The sequence below is a fragment of the Canis lupus genome, chromosome X (genome assembly GCF_011100685.1).
Source record: "Canis lupus familiaris isolate Mischka breed German Shepherd chromosome X, alternate assembly UU_Cfam_GSD_1.0, whole genome shotgun sequence".
In the NCBI taxonomy this organism is placed as follows: domain Eukaryota; kingdom Metazoa; phylum Chordata; class Mammalia; order Carnivora; family Canidae; genus Canis; species Canis lupus.
In genome coordinates this window covers 121,337,136-121,355,349 of record NC_049260.1, presented here as the reverse complement: position 1 = coordinate 121,355,349, position 18,214 = coordinate 121,337,136, and the positions used below count along the sequence as shown (strand labels likewise).

The 18,214-nt window shown below is 62.9% G+C and overlaps 2 protein-coding genes across 17 annotated transcripts in view; one reads left to right on the top strand and one right to left on the bottom strand.

The window, feature by feature from the left end:
- The window catches only part of LOC119868539 (melanoma-associated antigen 9-like), a 778,808-nt gene that overhangs the window by 609,961 nt on the left and 150,633 nt on the right, over window positions 1-18,214 (bottom strand). The window lies entirely within an intron of this gene.
- LOC492221 (melanoma-associated antigen 8-like) lies at window positions 917-18,117 on the top strand. Of its 16 annotated transcripts, none has more exons than XM_038588605.1 (3): window positions 917-939; window positions 16,245-16,319; window positions 16,500-18,117. In XM_038588605.1, the coding sequence occupies exon 3, from the start codon at window positions 16,520-16,522 to the stop codon at window positions 17,603-17,605; it is 1,086 nt and encodes a 361-aa protein (XP_038444533.1). In that variant the 5' UTR covers window positions 917-939; window positions 16,245-16,319; window positions 16,500-16,519; the 3' UTR covers window positions 17,606-18,117. The 16 variants fall into 16 exon arrangements, with proteins under 16 accessions (XP_038444533.1, XP_038444536.1, XP_038444534.1 ...); XM_038588608.1 differs by lacking the exon at window positions 917-939 and adding an exon at window positions 1,774-1,796; XM_038588606.1 differs by lacking the exon at window positions 917-939 and adding an exon at window positions 10,823-10,846.

Below are 18,214 nucleotides of genomic sequence, written 5' to 3'. Positions count from 1 at the left end.
TCAGGAAAGCCCATGGGGGGATGGGGACATGCACTGAGACCTGACTTGTACATCTGGGTCTCAGAAACACTGTGGGCCAGGTGTAAGGAGTAGGGTCTCAGGTCAAGAGAGTGGAGGCCCCGGTTGGTGTTAGGATTCAGAGGACTAGAAAGGAAGTAAGAGCTTCTGGACTTCCAAAATGAGTCAGTCACTGGATGGCCCTGGGCAGGGCGGGATAAAACATGCTGTACATCTGGGTATTAGAGAGTTCAGAGGCCTGATGTAAGAAGCAGGGCCTCCCTTAGGTGGGCAGAGAGGGGACCCCAGGTGCTGGGACACGTGGTGAGATGATGCAGAGGGATGACTGAGGGACACTAGAATAGAGTCAGTCCGGGAAGATCCAAGTGGGTTGGGGTGGGGGGTGGAGGGTGGGAACACACAGCAAGTCCAGACTTCTGTAATTGGTCCTCTGAGGGACTAAGGGCCTGGGATAAACACCAGGCCTCCCCCCCTGAGGTGGGCAGAATGGCCCCCAGTTCCTGATGGGATTCATTGTGAGGATGCAGAGGGATGACAGAGGGACTCTGGAGTTCAGAATAGTCAGTCCGAGAAGGTCCACATGCATTGGGGTGTGGGTGTGGGGTGAGAACACAGGGTAAGCCCAGACTTCCCCATCCCAGTCTCTGAGGGATTAAGGGCCAGGGGTAAAGAGCAGTGCTCCCCCTCAGGTGGACAGAGTGACTCCCAGGTCATGAGAGGCTACATGGTGAGGATTCAGAGGGATGATGGAGGGGCCATGAACCCCAGGCCAGAGTCAGTCCCGGAAGGTTCCTGGGGGTGGGAGTGCTGTGGGGGTGCTGGGATCACGTGAGGAGTCCAACTTCCACCTCTGATGTCTAAAGGACTAAGGGCGTCCTGTAAGGAGCAGCTCTCTGGTCCTCAGAGAAGCTGCCCCAGAAGGTAATGAGAGTCAAGGGATGGACCCTGAGGGGGACAGAGGGGACCCGGCGGATGTCAGGGCCCACGGTGAGCCCGGGAAGGCTGCGGAGGAGCGGGATGGGGCCGGATGGAGGCGGCGGGTGCGGCAGGCCTGGCACATCCGGGTACGCGAGAGCCTGAGGCCTGGTGTGCCGGGAGCAGACGCTGAGGGGGGCGGAGGGAGGGTCCAGGGGCTAAGGGGAGGCGAGGGATGGACCCTGAGGGGGACAGAGGGGACCCGGCGGAGGTCAGGGCCCACGGTGAGCCCGGGAAGGCCGCGGAGGAGCGGGATGGGGCCGGATGGTGGCGGCGGGTGAGGCAGGCCTGGCACATCCGGGTACCCGAGAGCCTGGGGCCTGGTGTGGCGGGAGCAGACGCTGAGGGCTGAGGGGAGGGTCCCGGGGCTAAGGGGAGGCGAGGGATGGACCCTGAGGGGGACAGAAGGGACCCGGCGGAGGGTCTCCTGTGATGGGAGCATGCCCCCCAATCCCGGGCCGACTGGAGATCTTCCGTTGTGCAGGTGCCAGTCAGACTTTCCCGTCTGGGTCCCTAAGAGACTGGGGTTCCTTGGCGTCAGGAGCGGGGCCTAGACGGTGGGCAGAGGGGGGTGGGGGGACCCAGGCGCCGCAGGGATTTCCGGTGAGCATGGGGAGGAGGGGCGGGATGCGGAACCCTAGACTCCAGGGGGTCAGTCCCCGGAAGGTGGGGGGGGCGGGGTTGGTGTGGCATCAAACACGTGATGAGGGCCCAATTCCGCATCCGGGTCTCTGAGAGACTTGGCACTAGGAGCGGCTCTTAGGTGCTCAGAGTCCACGGCTGAGGAGCTAAGGGGAGGCAAGGTACAAACCCCGAGGGAGGACAGAGGGCACCCGGAGGAGGGCAGGGCCCACGGTGAGCCCGGGAAGGCCGCGGAGGAGCGGGACGGGGCCGGATGGTGGCGGCGGGTGCGGAAGGCCTGGCACATCCGGGTACCCGAGAGCGTGGGGCCTGGTGTGGCGGGAGCAGACGCTGAGGGGGGCGGAGGGAGGGTCCAGGGGCTAAGGGGAGGCGAGGGACGGACCCTAAGGGGGACAGAGGGGACCCGGCGGAGGTCAGGGCCCAGGTCAGCCCGGGAAGGCCGCAGAGGAGCGGGACGGGGCCAGATGGTGGCGGCGGGTGCGGCAGGCCTGGCACATCCAGGTACCCGAGAGCGTGGGGCTTGGTGTGGCGGGAGCAGACGCTGAGGGAGGTGGAGGGAGGGTCCAGGGGCTAAGGGGACCGAGGGATGGACCATTGACAGGGTCCCCAGGGCTGTGAGGCCCCCGTGGGGATGGGTACCTGCTCTCACGTGGGAGTATGGGTGCTCAGACTTCCACATCCGGGCCTCCCGAGACACTGGGGACCCTCACGTCAGGAGCAGGGCCTAGGACACGTGGGCAGAGGGGAGGGCCCCGGGTGCTGCTGGGAATCCTGGTGAGGATGCGGAGGAGCCCCGGGGGACCCCGCACCCCAACCCAGAGTTGGTCCCGGGAAGGTCGTGGGTGGGGTTGGGAACACGTGGTGAGGCCCCACTTCCGAATCCGGGCTCTGAGAGACCAGGGGGCTGGTGTTCAGAGCAGGGCCTCCCTGAGGGGGCAGACGGTGGGCCCAGGTCCTGCTGGGTTCCTGGCGAGGATGTCCATGGAGGACGGAGGGACCCCGCACCCCAGTCCACAGTCAGTCCCGGCAGGCAGGCCGAGTGCGGGACGGGGCCACGCTGCGTGTCTGTGTGCATATCCCGACCGGCGCATCCGGGTCCCCGAAGCTCTGCCCGCCCCTCGTGTCCGTGTCTGGGAGCCGATGGGCCAGCAGACAGTGGAGCCAGGCAGAGGCCCAGGCATGCAGGGAGCCCCGCCAGCAAGGGGGAAAGAAGGGCCCAGGGAGCCTGTCCCCCGCCCCCCAGCTCAGCCCCCTCTGTGAGCCCTGGGAAGTCCCCAGGCTGGGTCATGGTCCTGATGGAAAGATGGTCACTCCCTGTCCCCGGTGGGGTCTGGGAGGAGGGGAGGGCCTGGGTGTGAGCGCCCTGGACTCCGGTAGTCTGCCCGAGGGGCCCAGGGTCAGCTAGGGCTGGAGGCGAGGATCCCCGAGGGACTGAGACCTCCGAGGGAGTGGGTTCCCAGGGAGCCCCGAGCACCACGGCCCTGCCCCTGCTTCAGCCTCGGGAGGCTGCCGGGGGTTGGACCAGTCCCGAGCTGCGCGGACGCTTATGTGACAGGGCCTCCCACACCTGTGGCGGTTGGGCTGGAGCACTGCCTCCAGGGTGTGGGCGGCGGTGGGGTCGGGTGGAGTGGGGGGCAATGGCCCACGTGTGGCTGGCGGCCAAGGCCAGGACCATAGGGGCACTGCAGCCCTAGGGACACACACTAGACTGGGTCCTGGGGGCCCAGTGACCACCTGGGGCATGCTCTGGTTTGCCAGCCAAGTCTCCTAGAGCCTGGGGGCTTGGTGGAAGGAGCAGGCTGGGGGCCAGCCCGGGGCCTGGTGGGATTAAAGGTGAGGACCAGAGGGAGGACTGATGGACCCTGGGCCCTAGCACGTGCAGTCCAGGGAGGCCGGAGGCCCCCATGCAGGATGAGCCCATGCTACGGTCCTGATGTCCACACCTGGGTGTTAGGGCCTGAGGGCTTGTGCTTCAAAGGAGCAGGGCCTTGGGGGTGGTTGGGGTGAGGGTGTGTGTGGAGGACACACGACCTGGGGGGAGTCAGAGTGAGGACCTTGGGGACACCCTGGCTCGCCCCACCCGGCCCGTGAGCAAGGAAGCCAGAGCAACAGAGTGGGTCCCTGCCCCGTGGGCTGCCCATGGAGGATGGGAGAGCGCTGGCGCTCAGTGGCATGCTCACTTGTCCCTGAGGCGGGTGGGCGGCAGGAAAGTGGGCTGACATGGTGAAGGTGAGGTCTTGGTGTGAGGGGCACGTGTCCTCTATGGGAGGTTGGGGGCCTGGAGGAAGAGCAGGCCCTGGCAGGATAATGCTGAGGACCCACCCGGGAGCCTGAGGGCATTCGCGCCCCAGGCAGAGGGGCCGGAATCCAGGCCTGCCCTTCCTGATCTTGCTGGGGGACTGGGTGTTGGGGGTGGGGTTGTGGCTGTGACCAGCCTAGACAGAGACACAGGACAGGACAGGGACACAGGATACGACAAGGTATCTCCGCTTGCTCCTCTCCAAGTTCTCAGAGAGTTGAGGACCCCAATGGGAGAGGTCCCGTCAGGGCTTGGAAGGAAGCCCACCTGGGGAATGATACCCAGGAGACCCAGGTGCCTGCCAACAATCAGCGTGGGCCCTCCCCCCCCCACCTACCCCTCATTGAAGGGGTGAGGGGCTCCCAAGCCAGCCCTCAGGCCCAGGAGGGAATGGCCCAGAAATCTGGGTGCTCTCCCTGGTAGCCCTGGGAAGGGAACCCGGGGTGGGGCCTCTCCCATGGAGCCCCTTCTCTTCTCCAGATCTCTGGGCTCAGGGAAGGGAGGGCCTGGGCCTGAGGGTCTGGACTCAGGTCAGCAGAGAAGGCGGGTGCCCTGACATGGCCCTGGTCCTGGCCCTGCTGGGGGTCAAGGTGAGAAATGAGGGGATGCCTCCCACAGCAGAATCCCTAGGGCTCAGGCCGCCCTTACCGCTTTTGTGGGCCATGGGGAGAGGCGGGACGGGTGAGCCGACTGATTTCTCTGGACTTTGGCTGGTGGCAGGTCGTGTCAGGGGGCCTTGCAAGGAAGGTGCAAGGAGGGTGGCCTCAGGGGTAGCCGGAGAGTCTTCCCAGGGTTACATGGGGTTCTAGGTGAAGAGTAAGAGGTGCCCCCTCCCAGCCCAGATGGAAGCCAGAGCTGGCCCATCCCTTGTGCATGATCCAGGATGAGTCCTGGAGACTTTGGCACGTGTGGCCACAGCTGGGCCCCTGGCTTCCCTCTGTAGAGTCTCGGGGCCCTGTGGTCTTGCAGGGACACTTTGGCCTGAAAGGGACAGGGTCAGGAAAGTCCCTTGAGAGGCCAAGGAGGAGACCACCCCACCTGGACTGCAAGGGACCTCCCAGAGTGCGAGCCAGCCCTCCTGTCCACACTGGGGCCCAGAGATGGGCTGGCAGTCTGCACCCTGAGGCACCTCCTCCTTCCCTCCTGCAGGGACTTCAAGAACTGGCAGCGGGGTCCCTCAGGACACAGAGCTGAGGAGGCGTGGCCAGAGCCACTTGTGCAGGTGAGGTGCACGCTCTCTCCGAGCCTGGTGTCAGGGGCTCTCCCAGCCCAACAGAAGGGAGCCCTCTCCAGGGAGCCCAGCACGGCCCCCTGTCAGCCCTGGCACCTTGGGGTGTCTTAGCCGGGCTGCCCCCTGACAGGCCTTCCCTCCTGTCTCCTCAGGTCAGCCAGAATCTGACACCATGTCCCTAGGGAAGAGCAATGAGCTTTGGGAGCTGGGAGACGACCCGGAAGAGGCCCAGGGCCTGCTGAATGCCCTGCAGTCCACAGCTGAGGAGGAGGAGGAGGGGCAGGTTCCATCTCCCTGGTCTCTTCCCTCTCTGTCCTCTTCATCCCCTTCCTTATCCTTATATGGCCTCCTTGGCCCCACAGAAGAGGGGTCTGCTACTGAGGGGTCCCCGAGTCCTCCCCAGAGCTCTCAGAGTGCCAACTCCTCCCCCAGTGGCAGGGCAGCCAGGGGCCTTGGCCAGCCCCACCCTACCGGCCCCAACAGCCCAGGGCAGGTGGGCTCAAGTGGAGGTGAAGGGCAGGAAGATGTTGTCTCCTCCCCCTATGATGGGGCAGCCATTGGCCTTGGCCAGCCCAAGCCTGCTGGCTCCTACACACCAGGGGAGGTGGTCCCAAGGGGAAGTGAAGGGCAGGAAGATGCTGACCCGTACCCCTGTGGTGGGGCAGCCAGTGGCCTTGGCCAACCGCAGCCTGCTGACCCCTACAGCCCAGGGGAGGTGGTCACAAGGGGAAGTGAAGGGCAGGAAGATGCTGACCCGTACCCCTGTGGTGGGGCAGCCAGTGGCCTTGGCCAGCCCCAGCCTGCTGACCTCTACAGCTCAGGGGAGGTGGTCACAAGGGGAAGTGAAGGGCAGGAAGATGCTGACCCGTACCCCTGTGGTGGGGCATCCGGTGGCCTTGGCCAGGCCCAGCCTGCTGGTCCCTATAGCCCAGAGGAGGTGGGGTCATCCCCACCTGAACAGCAGGAAGATGAGCAGCCCGAGGGCAGTTTCCACATGAAGACAGCTGAGCTGGTGATGTTCCTGCTCCTCAAGTATCGCACCAAACAGCCCATCAGCAAGGCACAGATGCTGGAGGTCATCACCCCAGAATTCCAGGACGACTTCCCCATCATCTTGAGCCAAGCGTCCCGCTGCTTGCGGCTGGTCCTTGGCCTAGACGTGATAGAAGTGGATCCCAGCGAGCACTGCTATCACCTCAACATCATCCTGGGCCTCACCTGGGATGGGATGGTGAGCGGTCAGGGGGGCCTGCCCAAGACGAGCCTCCTGGGGCTGGTCCTAGGGTTGATCGTCCTGGAGGACGACTGTGCCCCCGAAGAGGAGGTGTGGGAGGCACTAAGGGTCATGGAGGTATACGATGGCCAGGAGCACATCATCTATGGGGAGCCCAGAGACCTCCTCACCAATGTCTGGGTGCAGGAAGGCTACCTGGAGTGCCGGCTGGTGGCGGGCAGCGACCCTGTCCGCTACGAGTTCCTGTGGGGGCCCAGGGCCCATGTGGAAACCAGCAAGTTTCAGGTCATGGACTACGCGTTCCAAGTCAGTAGCAGCCTGGTGGTTTCCTCCCTGGCCCTGTGTGAACAGATTCTGAGATAAGGAAGAGGGGGCCACAGCCCTAGAGGCGGCCAGGCCCCTTCCGAGCTTTTGTGGGGCCGGCATGAAGGGAGGCCTTAGGGTGCTTCGTCCCGGTGTTGTCCTGTTGGGTGAGTAAAGAGAAAGTCCTGGGCGTTAGGGCCAGGGCAGGTTGGGGGAGAGCATGGCCAAGAGCCTCTCTGGGGGCCTGGGTTCTGCAATCACCCTGAAATACAGAGCTTAGTGTCCTTGAGGAAGCTCTCTAATTTTTGTTCCTTGGGATACAAGGTTTCCTCAGCCCAGTGTATGAGTGACACACACCCCTTTGCGTTCGTACTTCCCAGTTCAAGAGTTAACAGTTTTGTCATGTCCTGTAAAGAAGTTGGGAGACCTTCTCTCTTTCTTTGGGTTGTGGATGAAATCACAGAGCATTGGCGTTGGAATCTGTTGGAAAGGGCAAAAGTGGAGCAGGCAAGAGCCAGAGTGTGCAAATAGGAAAATAAACCTTGTTCACTTTAGCTTCTTTCCCGTACCGTGTGTCATTTTTCCACAGTAACGTGATGTGCGCTCGTGCATTCACTTGGTTTTTCGGGAACGTGAGAGAAGGGTCCTGAGGCCAGGGGAGCTCTGCTTGCGGCTCCCTCATGGCCACACAGCGGCTGAGCTCTGCTCCCTGCAAGGCCCTGTGTGTGAGCAGTGAGGACACGAGGACCCCGGGGCCACGCAGCCTTTGGGGACTGTGTCTAGCGGCCGCTGTCCTGCAAAAAGGCGGGGAGGGGTGCCCTGAGACCTGGGCCAGCCTGCCAGCCCCAAGTGGCAGAAGGATGAGGGGGTGGGGTGGCTCCTGGGCCAGGCTCTGCAGGGGCCAAGGCCCCCGTGGCTGGAGTTCTCTCGTCACAGTACTCCTTGTGTGCAGCTGATGACCGTGATGTTGAGGGGTGACACGCCCGTACATGGAGACAGGGTGCCGTAGGGGTGGGAGCAAAGTCTAACATGGTCAATTGCTCTGAGAATTTCCTTCTGGATCATGGACAAACCAGAGAGAGTTATGTCTTCCAGGGGCAGGAGAGGAAGCTGTCCTGCACTCTGGTCCCAGGGCAGTGGAACACAGTGCACAGACTAGGTAGGTGTTTTATATGCATCCTGTGCAAGGATTTCCGGGGGAACACAGTCCTATATTCCTTGAAGTGGAGCCCCGAAGACTCTCGACTGACTCTTGTTCCTGACCATGGATAGTCAGAACCCACGGCATCAAAAAGACATTTAATTTGGTTATCTTGGGTGTCACTGGGAGAGCTGTACGTCAGCAAGGTCTAGGTTTGGGTGGGGAGAATTGAAGGAAAGCAGTGGTTTGGGTGTAAGAGCAGCCGGGAGGGAGGGAAGGAGTCGGTCTTTGACTCGAACTGTAGGCTTGTCGCACCTCTGTGTTGTATCCAGCTGGGACAACTCCCCGCACCCAAGATCCACACATAGCCTCCTATAGCCCACATACAGCCCCTGATTTAGAAAATGGATTGAGTTTCATATTTGAAGCACCCTCTCTGGCCGATTAGCTGTTCCAGGTCAGGTTGAGCTGCAGGTACTCTAACTCTGGCCGGGCTAACAAAACCTATCCCAGAGGAGAGTGCGGGAGGCCCCGGGGTCAGGACAGCATTCAACATAGCTGCCATTCATCCAGGTTCCAATATATGCCAGGCGCTGTGCAAGGTGCTTCCCGTCCCCAAAACACACATTGCTGTCGTCCGACAGGGTGGGGCGGCTCCAAATCACGTACTTCACCAGTGACAACCCCGAGGCTCTCAGGGTTGGTCCTTTTCCCAGCATCACATGGCTGGTGAGTGACGAGGCAGAGACTAGAACCCTGGTGTGAAGCCATGTCGAGTCCACGCTGTCCTCTCCCTGCCCAGCATGTGGCCAGCCTTCTGACTCCTACATCCGGAGTGAGGACAGCGTGGTGTCTCCCAGGTGACAAAAGGAAGGTTGCCGTGTCGATGCTTCTGAGACCTGGGTTACGGAAGGCAGGTGACAATGAGAATCAAACAGGATTTGGGTCGTGTCTGTGGGCTCGTTAACCTAGAGTTCTTCTGTCTGAGCCTCCGTGGTCTTCGGGAACTGGCTGCCCAGGTGCTGGCAATGTTTCCAGACTTAGCACTTTCCCGAATGACAGCGCCTTCCCCTGGTTTTCCCCTCGTGTTCTTCTGTCTACCTCTTGGACCTGGCCCGCTAATGAGTCATCACTGGTCCGTGTAGAACAGGTAGGAATCACCTTCTCTCCCCCAACACAGAACCTTACTCTGTAGTAGCCTCTGGCCATTAAATGCATAAAGCGAATCGTCCCCGCTGAGATTACAGAATCATTTGAAAACTAGACGTGGTCCTGTATTTGGAAGTATTTGGAAGTAGGTGTCACACAAGAGATGCTTGAAAAAGTTCAAAGAATTCCAAGGCAAATGTGACCTCAGAAACTCCTCCCAGCGATAAAGTCAGTTGTCATAACAAATCATGTAGTCGCGTTTGGTTGAGCACCTACTGTGTAATGATAGTGTCCCTGGCTCAGGAGGCCTCCCGGGGCTTTTGAGGTCGTGGCGTAGCAGGGGCGCGAGTCACGTGCTGTGGCATGATGGCTGGCCTGTGTCACCAGGACTGGCCCAAGGTGCACGTGTTTGCGGGGTGGGTGGGCATCCTATGGAGATGGCGCCTTTTCTTATTCAACTGGTGAGGAAGGGTGGGTTCCAGGGCAGGAGAAGGCGCATGCATGGGCTGGGGAATCTCCTGATAGACGTTTCCTAGGAAGGAAGCACCGTGGATCATCCTGTTGAGAGCATCCCCACCTCCAAGATGGTGTTTGGACCTGGGAAGAGACGTCCATGGTGATACCCTCAATATTAGTTTCCCTTGGAATTCTCGCGTATGTGAGCAATTGGAGAACTGTGAGTTTTATCCATGAAGGTGGAAGGCCCAGGCAGGGGGTACGCTTCACATTCTGTGTCAGTGAATGACCTATGGCAACTTGATTCACATATGCATATCTATATGTATGTATGTATATATGTAATTTTTAAGGAAACATGGAAAAATTCCTCTGATAGGTGGATTTCTGGTTGAGTACAGGCATATATATGCCATTTTGGGTTACTTTTTTTTTTTATCATTTTGGGTTACTTTTAATACTCTGCTCCTGACATCCGTGTTAAGGCTGGGCATAGGTCCACCAGTATTCAATATTTACTTCCTCTAACCTTGCATCAGGCAGCTGGAAGCTCTGCAGTAACTAAAAGTACTCATGAAAAACAGAGCAAGGACAACTTTGGGTCCAGGAGGTAGCTTTCCATGAATCTGTCCTAACGCCCTTTACCTAAGTGGAAAATGTCCATGATGCAGGGAGGACAGAGGGGACCTCACAGGGGTCAGGCCCCAGGGTCAGCCCAAAAGACCCCAGGGCTGCATGGGGACAAGGTCAAGTGTGACTTCTGCATCCAGGTCCCAGAGAGCCTGTGGGCCTGGTGGCAGGAGCAGATGTTCAGGCAGGAGAGGTGAGGGTCCTGCGGGTATCAGGAGAGAAGGCAAGGGATGAACCCGGAGGGAGGACAGAGGGAACCCCAGCAGAAGGCCATCAGCGATGTCAGGCCTGCAGGGCCCCTGTGCTGGGAGGGGGAACCGCAGGGAGGGGGCAGCACAGCCAGATTTCCACATCCAGGTTTCCCGAGAGACTGACGGCCCTTGGATTCAGAAGCAGGGTGTCCCTCAGGTGGACAGAGCGTGGAACCAGTTCCTCCTGGTGAGGATATGGAGGGATGATGGAGGGACTCGGGACTTCAGAAACGTCAGCCCGGGAAGGCCGCGCAGGAGTGGGATGGGGCCAGATGGAGGCGGCAGGTGCGGCAGGCCTGGCACATCCGGGTACCCGAGAGCCTGAGGCCTGGTGTGGCGGGAGCAGACGCTGAGGGTGGAGGGAGGGTCCCGGGGCTAGGGGGACTGAGGGATGGACCCTGAGGGAGACAGAGGGGACCCGGCAGAGGGCAGGTCCCACGGTGAGCCCGGGAAGGCCGTGCAGGAGTGGGATGGGGCCAGATGGAGGCGACAGGTGCAGCAGGCCTGGCACATCCAGGTACCCGGGAGACTGGGGCCTGGTGTGGCGGGAGCAACGCTGAGGGGGGAGGGAGGGTCCCGGGCTAAGGTGACTGAGGGATGGACCCTGAGCAGGACAGAGAGGACTCAGCAGGTCTGCAGGGATGGGAGCCCTCCAACCCCAGGCCCACTGGAATCTTCCGTTGTGCAGGTGCCAGTCAGACTTTCCCACCTGGGTCCCTAAGAAACTGGGGTTCCTTGGCGTCAGGAGCGGGGCCTGAACGGTGGGCAGAGGGGGGCGGGGGGAGGGCCCCAGGCGCCGCAGGGATTTCCCGTGAGCATGGGGAGGAGGGGCGGGATGCGGAACCCTGGACTCCAGGGGGGGTCAGTCCCCGGAAGGTGGGGGGGGGGGGTTAATGTGGCATCAAACACGTGATGAGGGCCCAATTCCGCATCCGGGTCTCTTTGAGACTTGGCACTAGTAGCGGCTCTTAGGTGCTCAGAGTCCCCGGCTGAGGAGCTAAGGGGAGGCAAGGTACAAACCCCGAGGGAGGACAGAGGGCACCCGGCGGAGGGCAGGGCCCACGGTCAGCCCGGGAAGACCGCGGGGGAGCGGGATGGGGCCGGATGGTGGCAGCGGGTGCGGCAGGCCTGGCACATCCGGGTACCTGAGAGCCTGAGGCCTGGTGTGGCGGGAGCAGACGCTGAGGGGGGCGGAGGGAGGGTCCCGGGGCTAAGGGGAGGCGAGGGACGGACCCTAAGGGGGACAGAGGGGACCCGGCGGAGGGCAGGGTCCACAGTCAGCCCGGGAAGGCCGCGGGGGAGCGGGACGGGGCCGGATGGTGGCGGCGGGTGCGGCAGGCCTGGCACATCCGGGTACCTGAGAGCCTGAGGCCTGGAGTGGCAGGAGCAGACGCTGAGGGGGGAGGGGAGGGTCCAGGGGCTAAGGGGAGGCGAGGGATGGACCCTGAGGGAGGACAGAGGGGACCTGGCGGAGGTCAGGGCCCACGGTGAGCCCGGGAAGGCCGCGGGGGAGCAGGATGAGGCCAGATGGTGGCGGTGGGTGCGGCAGGCCTGGGACATTCGGGTACCCGAGAGCCTGGGGCCTGGTGTGGCGGGAGCAGACGCTGAGGGGGGAGGGGAGGGTCCCGGGGCTAAGGGGAGGCGAGGGATGGATCCTGAGGACAGAGGGGACCCGGCGGAGGGTCCAGGGATGGCAGCCCCTGCCACCTTGGGCTGACTGAAGGTCTTCCATTGGGCAGGTGCCGGACAACCAGACTTTCCTGTCTGAGTCCATAAGAGACTGGGGTTCCTTGGCGTCAGGAGCGGGGTCTGGACGGTGGGCAGAGGGGGGTGGGGGGACCCAGGCGCCGCAGGGATTTCCGGTGAGCATGGGGAGGAGGGGCGGGATACGGAACCCTAGACTCCAGGGGGACAGTCCCCGGAAGGTGGGGGGCGGGGGGTTGATGGGGCATCAACACGTGATGAGGGCCCAATTCCGCATCCGGGTTTCTGAGAGACTTAGCGTTAAGAGCGGCTCTTAGGTGCTCAGAGTCCACGGCTGAGGAGCTAAGGGGAGGCAAGGTACGAACCCCGAGGGAGGACAGAGGGGACCCGGCGGAGGGCAGGGCCCACGGTGAGCCCGGGAAGGCCGCGGAGGAGCGGGACGGGGCCAGATGGTGGCGGCGGGTGCGGCAGGCCTGGCACATCCGGGTACCCGAGAGCCTGGGGCCTGGTGTGGCGGGAGCAGACGCTGAGGGTGGTGGAGGGAGGGTCCAGAGGCTAAGGGGAGGCGAAGGATGCATTCTAAGGGGGACAGAAGGGACCCGGCGGAGGGTCTCCTGTGATGGGAGCATGCCCCCCAATCCCGGGCCGACTGGAGATCTTCTGTTGTGCAGGTGCCAGTCAGACTTTCCCGTCTGGGTCCCTAAGAGACTGGGGGTTCCTTGGCGTCAGGAACGGGGGCCTGGGGCAGAGGGGGGCGGGGGGACCCAGGCGCCGCTGGGATTTCCGGTGAGCATGGGGAGGAGGGGCGGGATGCGGAACCCTAGACTCCAGGGGGTCAGTCCCCGGAAGGTGAGGGGGGGGTGATGGGGTATCAAACACGTGATGAGGGCCCAAAACCACATCCGGGTCTCTGAGAGACTTGGCACTAGGAGCGGCTCTTAGGTGCTCAGAGTCCCCGGCTGAGGAGCTAAGGGGAGGCGAGGTACGAACCCCGAGGGAGGACAGAGGGGACCTGGCGGAGGGCAGGGCCCACGGTCAGCCCGGGAAGGCCGCGGGGGAGCGGGATGGGGCCGGATGGTGGCGGCGGGTGCGGCAGGCCTGGCACATCCGGGTACCCGAGAGCCTGGGGCCTGGTGTGGCGGGAGCAGACGCTGAGGGGAGGGTCCCGGGGCTAAGGGGAGGCGAGGGATGGACCCTGAGGGGGACAGAGGGGACCCGGCGGAGGGCAAGGCCCAAGGTGAGCCCGGAAAGGCCGCGGGGGAGCGGGATGGGGCCGGATGGTGGCGGCGGGTGAGGCAGGCCTGGGACATCCGGGTACCCGAGAGCCTGAGGCCTGGTGTGGCGGGAGCAGTCGCTGAGGGGGGCGGAGGGAGGGTCCAGGGGCTAAGGGGAAGGGAGGGAGGGACCTTTTGGGTCAGAGGGAACCCTTGGAGAGTCTCAAGGTTTGTGAGGCCCTTCGCGGGGGGGCGGGGGGACCGGGACCCGCCCTTGGGTGGGCAGCCCGGCGGCAGCATGACCAGTCTTCCACATCCGGGCCTCCCGAGACACGGGGCTCCTGGCGTCAGGAGCAGGGCCTAGGACACGTGGACAGAGGGGAGGGCCCCGGGTGCTGCTGGGAATCCCCGTGAGGATGCGGAAGAGGCGCGGGGGACCCCGCACCCCAGCCCAGAGTTGGTCCCGGGAAGGTCGTGGGTGGGGTTGGGAACACGTGGTGAGGCCCCACTTCCGCATCCGGGCTCTGAGAGACCAGCAGGCTGGTGTTCAGAGCAGGGCCTCCCTGAGGGGGCAGAGGGTGGGCCAGGTCCTGCTGGGTTCCTGGCGAGGATGTCCATGGAGGACGGACGGACCCCGCACCCCAGCCCAGAGTCAGTCCCGGGAGGCAGGCCGAGTGCGGGACGGGGCCACACCACGTGTCTGTGTGCATATCCTGACCGGGACCAGTACTGGAGACTTTGGCACGTGTGGCGCATCCGGGTCCCCGAAGGTCTGCCGCCCCTCGTGTCCGTGTCTGGGAGCCGATGGGCCAGCAGATAGTGGAGCCAGGCAGAGGCCCAGGCATGCAGGGAGCCCCGCCAGCAGGGGTGGGGAAGAAGGGCCCAGGGAGCCTGTCCCCCGCCCCCCAGCTCATCCCCTCTGTGAGTCCTGGGAAGCCCCCCGGGCTGGGTCGCCGTCCTGATGGAAAGACGGTCACTCCCTGTCCCCGGTGGGGTCCGGGCGGAGGGGAGGACCTGGGTGTTAGCGGCCCGGCCTCGGGATGGCTGCCCAAGGTGCCTGGGGTCTGCTAGGGCTGGAGGCGAGGACCCCTGGGGGACTGAGTCCCCCCGAGGGTGTCCGTCCCCAGGGAGCCCCCAGCACCACGGCCCTGCCCCTGCTTCAGCCTCCGGAGGCTGCCGGGGGCGGGGGTGGACAAGTCCCGAGCTGCCTGGTGCGACAGGGCCTCCCACACTGTGGCCATTGAGCTGGAGCACTGCCTCCAGGGTGTGGGCGGGTGGGGTCGGGTCGGGTGGGGTGGGAGGCAATGGCCCACATGTGGCTGGCGGCCAAGTCCAGGACCACAGGGTACTGCAGCCCTAGGGACACACACTAGACTGGGTCCTGGGGGTCCCCGGGGCCCGATGATCACCTGGGGCATGCCCTGGCTTGCCAGCCAGGTCTCCTAGAGCCTGGGGGCTTGGTGGAAGGAGCAGGCTGGGGGCCAGCCCAGGGCCTGGTGTGATTGAAGGTGAGGACCAGAGGGAGGACTGATGGACCCTGGGCCCTAGCACGTGCAGTCCTGGGAGGCAGGAGGCAGGAGGCCCTGTTGTAGGATAAGCCCATGCTGCCGTCCTGATGTCCACCTGTGGGTGTTAGAGCCTGAGGGCTTGTGCTTCAAAGGAGCAGGGCCTAAAAAAAAAAAAAGGAACAGGGCCTCCAAGGTGCTTGGTGAGGGTGTGTGTGGAGGGCACGCAGCCTGCGGGGAGTCAGTGTGAGGACCTTGGGGACACCCTGGCTTGCCCCACCTGGCCCGAGAGCAAAGAAGCCAGTGCAACAGAGTGGGTCCCTGCCCCATGGGCAGCCCATGGAGGATGGGAGAGCACTGGCCCTCAGTGGCATGCTGTCCCTGGGGCGGGTGGGCGACAGGAAGGTGGGCTGACCTGGGGAGGGTGAGGTCTTGGTGTGAGGGGCACGTGTCCTCTATGGGAGGTTGGGGGCCTGGAGAAAGAGCAGGCCCTGGCAGGATAATGCTGAGGACCCTCCCGGGAGCCTGAGGGCATTCGCGCCCCAGGCAGAGGGGCCGGAATCCAGGCCTGCCCTTCCTGATCTTGCTGGGGGACTTGGGGGCGGGGGGTTATGCGGCTGTGACCCACCTGGATGGGGACACGGGACACAACAGGGTACCTCCTCCTGCTCCTCTCCCAGTTCTCAGGGAGGTGAGGACCCCACTGGGAGAAGTCCCAGTCAGGGCTTGGGAGGAGGCTCACCTGGGGGATAGATACCCAAGAGTCCTAGGGCCTGCCAAGATTCAGCCCGCCCACCCTATATTGAAGGAGTGAGTGGCTCCCAAGCCAGCCCTCAGGCCCAGGAGGGGATGTCCCAGAAATCTGGGTGCCCCTCCCTGGCAGCACTGGGAATGGAACTTGGGGCGGGGCCTGTGCCATGGAGCCCCTTCTCTTCTCCAGTTCCCTGGGCTCAGGGAGGGGAGGGCCTGGGCCTGAGGGTCTGGACTCAGGTCAGCAGAGGAGGCAGGTGCCCTGCCCTGGCCCTGATCCCGGTCCTGGCAGGGGTCGAGGTGAGAAATGAGGGGAATGAGGGAATGCCTTCCACATCAGGATCCCTAGGGACCAGGCCTCAGGGACAGCTGGGGAGTCTTCCCAGGCCTTGCGTGGGGTACAGGTGAAGAGTGAGAGGCGCCCCATCCCAGCCCAGATGTAAGCCAGAGCTGGCCCATCCCTTGTGCATGATCCAGGACCAGTACTGGAGACTTTGGCACGTGTGGCCACAGCCGGGCCCCTGGCTTCCTTTTGTGGAGTGTCGGGGCCCTGTGGTCTTGCAGGGACACTTTGCCTGAGAGAGACAGGGCCAGGGAAGTCCCTTGAGAGGCAAAGGAGGGGACCCCCGCACCTGGCCTGCTGGGGACCTCCCAGAGTGCGAGCCAGCCCTCCTATCCACACTGGGGCCAGGGCTGGGCTGGCAGTCTGCACCCTGAGGTGCCTCCTCCTTCCGTCCTGCAGAGACTTCAAGAACTGGCAGCAGAGGCCTCGGTCTGAGGCGGGGGTCCCTCAGGACACAAAGCTGAGGAGGCACAGGTCAGTGCCACTTGTCCAGGTGAGGGGCATGCTCTCTCTGAGCCTGGTGTTAGGGGCTCTCCCAGCCCAACACAGGGGAGCCCTCTGCAGGGGAGCCGGGCACGGCCCCCTGTCAGCCCTGGCACTCGGGGTGTCCTGGCTGGGCTGCCCCCTGACAGGCCTTCCCTCCTGTCTCCTCAGGTCAGCCCGAATCTGACACCATGTCCCTCGGGAAGAGCAATGAGCTTTGGGAGCTGGGAGAAGACCCGGACAAAGCCCAGGGCCTGCTGGATGCCCTGCAGTCCAGGGCTGAGGAGGAGGGGCAGGTTCCATCTCCCTGGTCTCTTCCCTCTCTGTCCTCTTCCTCCCCTTCCTTTTCTTTCTATGGCCTCCTTGGCCCCCCAGAGGAGGGGTCTACTACTGAGGGGTCCCCAAGTCCTCTCCAGAGCTCTCAGAGTGCCATCACCTCCCCCTATGATGGGGCAGCCAGGGGCCTTGGCCAGCCCCAGCCTGCCGGCCCCTATAGCCCAGGGGAGGTGGGCTCAAGTGGAAGTGAAGGGCAGGAAGATGCTGACCCATACCCCTGTGGCTGGGCATCCATTAGCCTTGGCCAGCCCCAGCCTGCTGGCCCCAATGGCCCAGGGATGGTGGGGTCAAACCCACCTGAAGAGCAGGAAGATGAGCAGCCCCAGGGCACTTTTCACGTGAAGACGGCTGCCCTGGTGATGTTCCTGCTCCTCAAGTATCGCACCAAACAGCCCACCAGCAAGGCAGAGATGCTGGAGGTCATCACCCCAGCATTCCAGGACGACTTCCTTATCATCTTGAGCGAAGCGTCCATATGCTTGCGCCTGGTCCTTGGCCTAGACGTGACTGAAGTGGATCCCAGGGAGGACTCCTACGACCTCAACATCGTCCTGGGCCTCACCTGGGATGGGACGCTGAGCGGTCAGGGGGACCTGCCCAAGACCAGCCTCCTGGTGCTGGTCCTGGGGTTGATCGTCCTGGAGGATGACTGTGCCCCCGAGGAGGAGGTGTGGGAGACCCTGGGGGTCATGGGGGTGTATGATGGCCAGGAGCACATCGTCTATGGGGAGCCCAGGGACCTCCTCACCAATGTCTGGGTGCAGGAAGGCTACCTGGAGTGCCGGCCGGTGGCGGGCAGCGACCCTGTCCGCTACGAGTTCCTGTGGGGGCCCAGGGCCTACGAGGAAACCAGCAAGTTGCAGGTCATGGACTACGTGTTCCAAGTCAGTAGCAGCCTCGTGGTTTCCTCCCTGGCCCTGTGTGAACAGATTCTGAGATAAGGAAGAGGGGGCCACAGCCCCAGAGGCGGCCAGGCCCTTTCCAAGCTTGGTGGGGCCGGCATGAAGGAAGGCCTTAGGGTGCTTCCTCCCGGTGTTGTCCTGTTGGGTGTGTAAAGAGAAAGTCCTGGGCGTTAGGGCCAGGGCAGGTTGGGGGAGAGCATGGCCGAGAGCCTCTCTGGGGGCCTGGGCTCTGCAATCACTCTGAAATACAGAGCTTGGTGTCTTTGATGAAGCTCTCTAATGTTTGTTCCTTGGGATACAAGGTTTTCTCAGCCCAGTGTGTGAGTGACATGCACCTCCCCTCCCCCCTTAGCGTTCTTACTTCCCCAGTTCAAGAATTAAGAGTTTTGTCATGTCCTGTAAAGAAGTTGGGAGACCTTCCCTCTTTGTTTGGGTTCTGGATGAAATCACAGGGCATTGGCGTTGGAACCTGTTGGAAAGGGCAAAAGTGGAGCAGGCAACAGCTGGAGTGTGCAAATAGGAAAATAAACCTTGTTCACTTTTGCTTCTTACCCGTGCCGTGTGTCATTTTTCCAAAGTAACGTGATGTGCAGTCATGCATTCACTTGGTTTTTCGGGAACGTGAGAGAAGGGTCCTGAGGCCAGGGG

Coding starts and splice junctions, on each gene's coding strand:
- LOC492221 (XM_038588605.1), top strand. CDS start 16,520: ATGTCCCTCGGGAAGAGCAATGAGCTTTGGGAGCTGGGAGAAGACCCG.